General features: G+C 33.3%; 1 protein-coding gene across 1 annotated transcript; it reads left to right on the top strand.

The window, feature by feature from the left end:
* Window positions 1–1,629: 1,629 nt before the first annotated feature.
* On the top strand, window positions 1,630–2,875 carry LOC114544901 (probable ATP-dependent DNA helicase RecS; the record flags this gene model as incomplete). The annotated part of the gene is made up of 2 exons (XM_028563392.1): window positions 1,630–2,153; window positions 2,422–2,875. Coding segments are annotated over exons 1-2 (978 nt in total), but the record flags the coding sequence as incomplete, so codon positions are not given.
* Window positions 2,876–2,883: the final 8 nt, after the last annotated feature.

Below are 2,883 nucleotides of genomic sequence, written 5' to 3'. Positions count from 1 at the left end.
TAATATGATCAAGATCATCATAATGAAAACTATGGTTTCCATGGTAACCATCATTTATCATGAATAATATGCTAAATATGACCAAGATCATGATAAAGATCATCATGGTTGAAATTGGAACCATAATTTATTATGATTAGTATGTTAATTTTGATCATTATCATCAAAATGATGATAATGGTTGTCATGGCCACCATAATTTATCATGAATAATATGCTAAATAAGATCAAGATCATGATAAAGATCATCATGGTTGAAATTGAAACCATAATTTATTATGATTAGTATGTTAATTTTGATCATTATCATCAAAATGATGATAATGGTTGTCATGGCAAGCATAATTTATCATGAATAATATGCTAAATATGATCAAGATCATCATAATGAAAATTATGGTTGCCATGGTAACCAGCATTTATCATGAATAATATGCTAAATATGATCCAAATCATAAATGAAAATTATGGTTGCCATTGTAACCATCATTTATCATGAATAATATGCTAAATATGATCAAGATCGTCATAATTAAAATTATTGTTGCCATATTAACCATCATTTATCATGAATAATATGCTAAATATGATCAAGATCATCATAATGAAAATTATGGTTGCCATGGTAACTATCATTTATCATGAATAATATGCCAAATATGATCAAGATCATCATAAAGATCATCATGGTGTAAATTGCAACCATAATTTATTATGATTAGTATGTATCATCAAAATGATGATAATGGTTGCCATGGCAACCATAATTTATCATGAATAATATGCTGAATATGATCAAGATCATCATAATGAAAATTATGGTTGCCATGGTAACCATCATTTATCATGAATAATATGCTAAATATGATCCAAATCATCATTATGAAAATTATGGTTGCCATTTTAACCATGCTTTATCATGATTAATATGCTAAATATGATCAAGATCATCATAATGAAAACCATGTTTGCCAATGGTAACCATCATTTATCATGAATAATATGCTAAATATGATCAAGATCATTATAATGATCATCATGGTTGGAATTGCAACTATAATTTATTAGGAATATTATGTTAATTTTGATCATTATCATAAAAAAGATGATAATGGTTCCCATGGCAACCATCATTTATCATGAATAATATGCTAAATATGATCAAGATCATCATTAAGGAAATTATGGTTGCCATGGTAACCAGCATATATCATGAATAATATGCTAAATATGATCAAGATCATCAAAATGAAGATAATAGTTGCCATGGGAACCATCATTTATTATGAATAATATGCTAAATACGATCAAGATCATCATAATGAAAATTATGATTGCAATGGTAACCATCATTTATCATGAATAATATGCTAAATATGATCAAGATCATCATATTGAAAATTATGGTTGCTATGGTAACCATCATTTATCTAGATTTGCTACAAGTCGACTCTTTAAACCGACACGCGAGTTTGAGCGACCGAGCGTAGCGAGGTCGCGAAAGCGAGGGAAGGAACGCGCGGAAGAGTCGACTTGTCAAACTTGCTTCGCCCCATATTTGGCGACCCAAAATCAGGTCGCTGAATTAATTATTATAATTACCGTTTCGACTATTCCGCGTGAATAAACATGTCAATCAAGGTGTCGATGTTGGTGTCGATTTCACCACAATTTCACTCGATTAGAAAATACTTTGATATGGCTTCCATTATCGAAGCGATTGACAAAGCAAAGACGTCTGTTGGTTACTCCGAACTGAAAGAGTATCAGCAGAACACTGTTCAGGCATATCTTTCAAACAGAGATGTCTTCGTTTCGGCGCCCACAGGAGCTGGGAAAAGCCTTGCATTTGAGCTAGCACCATACGCTTTCGAGCATTTATTAGGAAACAAGAAATCAATGGTTCTCGTGGTCGTTCCCTTGGTCTCGCTGATGAAAGATCAAGTGAACAACTTAGTTAGTCGTGGAATTCCTGCCTCGTATGTTGGGGACGACTGTTCGGAAGATCAACTGACAGATATTTTGAATTTCAAGGCCAGAATTGTGTTTGGGAGTCCCGAAGCTCTTCTGAACAGTTACCGTCACATATTTCGCCAGTTGAAAAGCAACTTAAAAGCCGTGTTTGTCGATGAAAGCCATTGCATCGCGAAGTGGTAAGTTTTTATGTTACATTTGATTGTAATATGTGTATTTACATGTAACTAAAGTGAAGTAATGACATGAAAACCGAACCAGAAGAGCGTCATGTTTGTCCCTCTCGCTTGCTGCTTTCATCAGTTTATTTATATTAATAAATCATATAGGTACTGCATAAAGTAGTTTTTCCTATATGCGCTTCTTCTACTATATATTATGAAACAATTAAACGGAGGGATTTAAGCAAAAATGAAAGCTAATACCTGTAAAAATTTCCAATTTTAGGGGAAAAGACAGTGTCACTGAAGAAGCTTTTAGAAGAGACTATGGAAGATTATCAGAACTTCGTTCATTGGTGCATAGAGATATTCCTGTTATAGCACTCACAGCGACAGCAACTGAAGCAACACAAAAGACCATTATTAAAGATTTGTGTATGAAGAACTGTGTAGAGATTATTGGTGACCCAAATAAGCCCAACATTCGATATTCTGTAAAGGATGTGGATCACGAAAACTTGTATGATACTTTTAGGTCAATTATTGATGAATTAGAAGAAATGCATGTGAATGCTACAAAGGTCATTGTGTTTTGTCGAAGAAAGGAACATGCAAAAGAACTGTTTGAACTATTTACGCAGTGTCTTGGACCGAAGGCCTATTATAGACCTACTGGAAAGGAGCCTGTGGATGACAGGTCTCGACTATTTGCAATGTACCACAAGAAAACACACAGTCTTGTAAAAAA

Source organism: Dendronephthya gigantea, unplaced genomic scaffold (assembly GCF_004324835.1).
Source record: "Dendronephthya gigantea isolate DGI-Jeju-01 unplaced genomic scaffold, DenGig_1.0 001032F, whole genome shotgun sequence".
NCBI classification, from domain to species: Eukaryota; Metazoa; Cnidaria; class Anthozoa; order Malacalcyonacea; family Nephtheidae; genus Dendronephthya; species Dendronephthya gigantea.
This window is presented reverse-complemented; position numbering and strand designations above follow the sequence as displayed.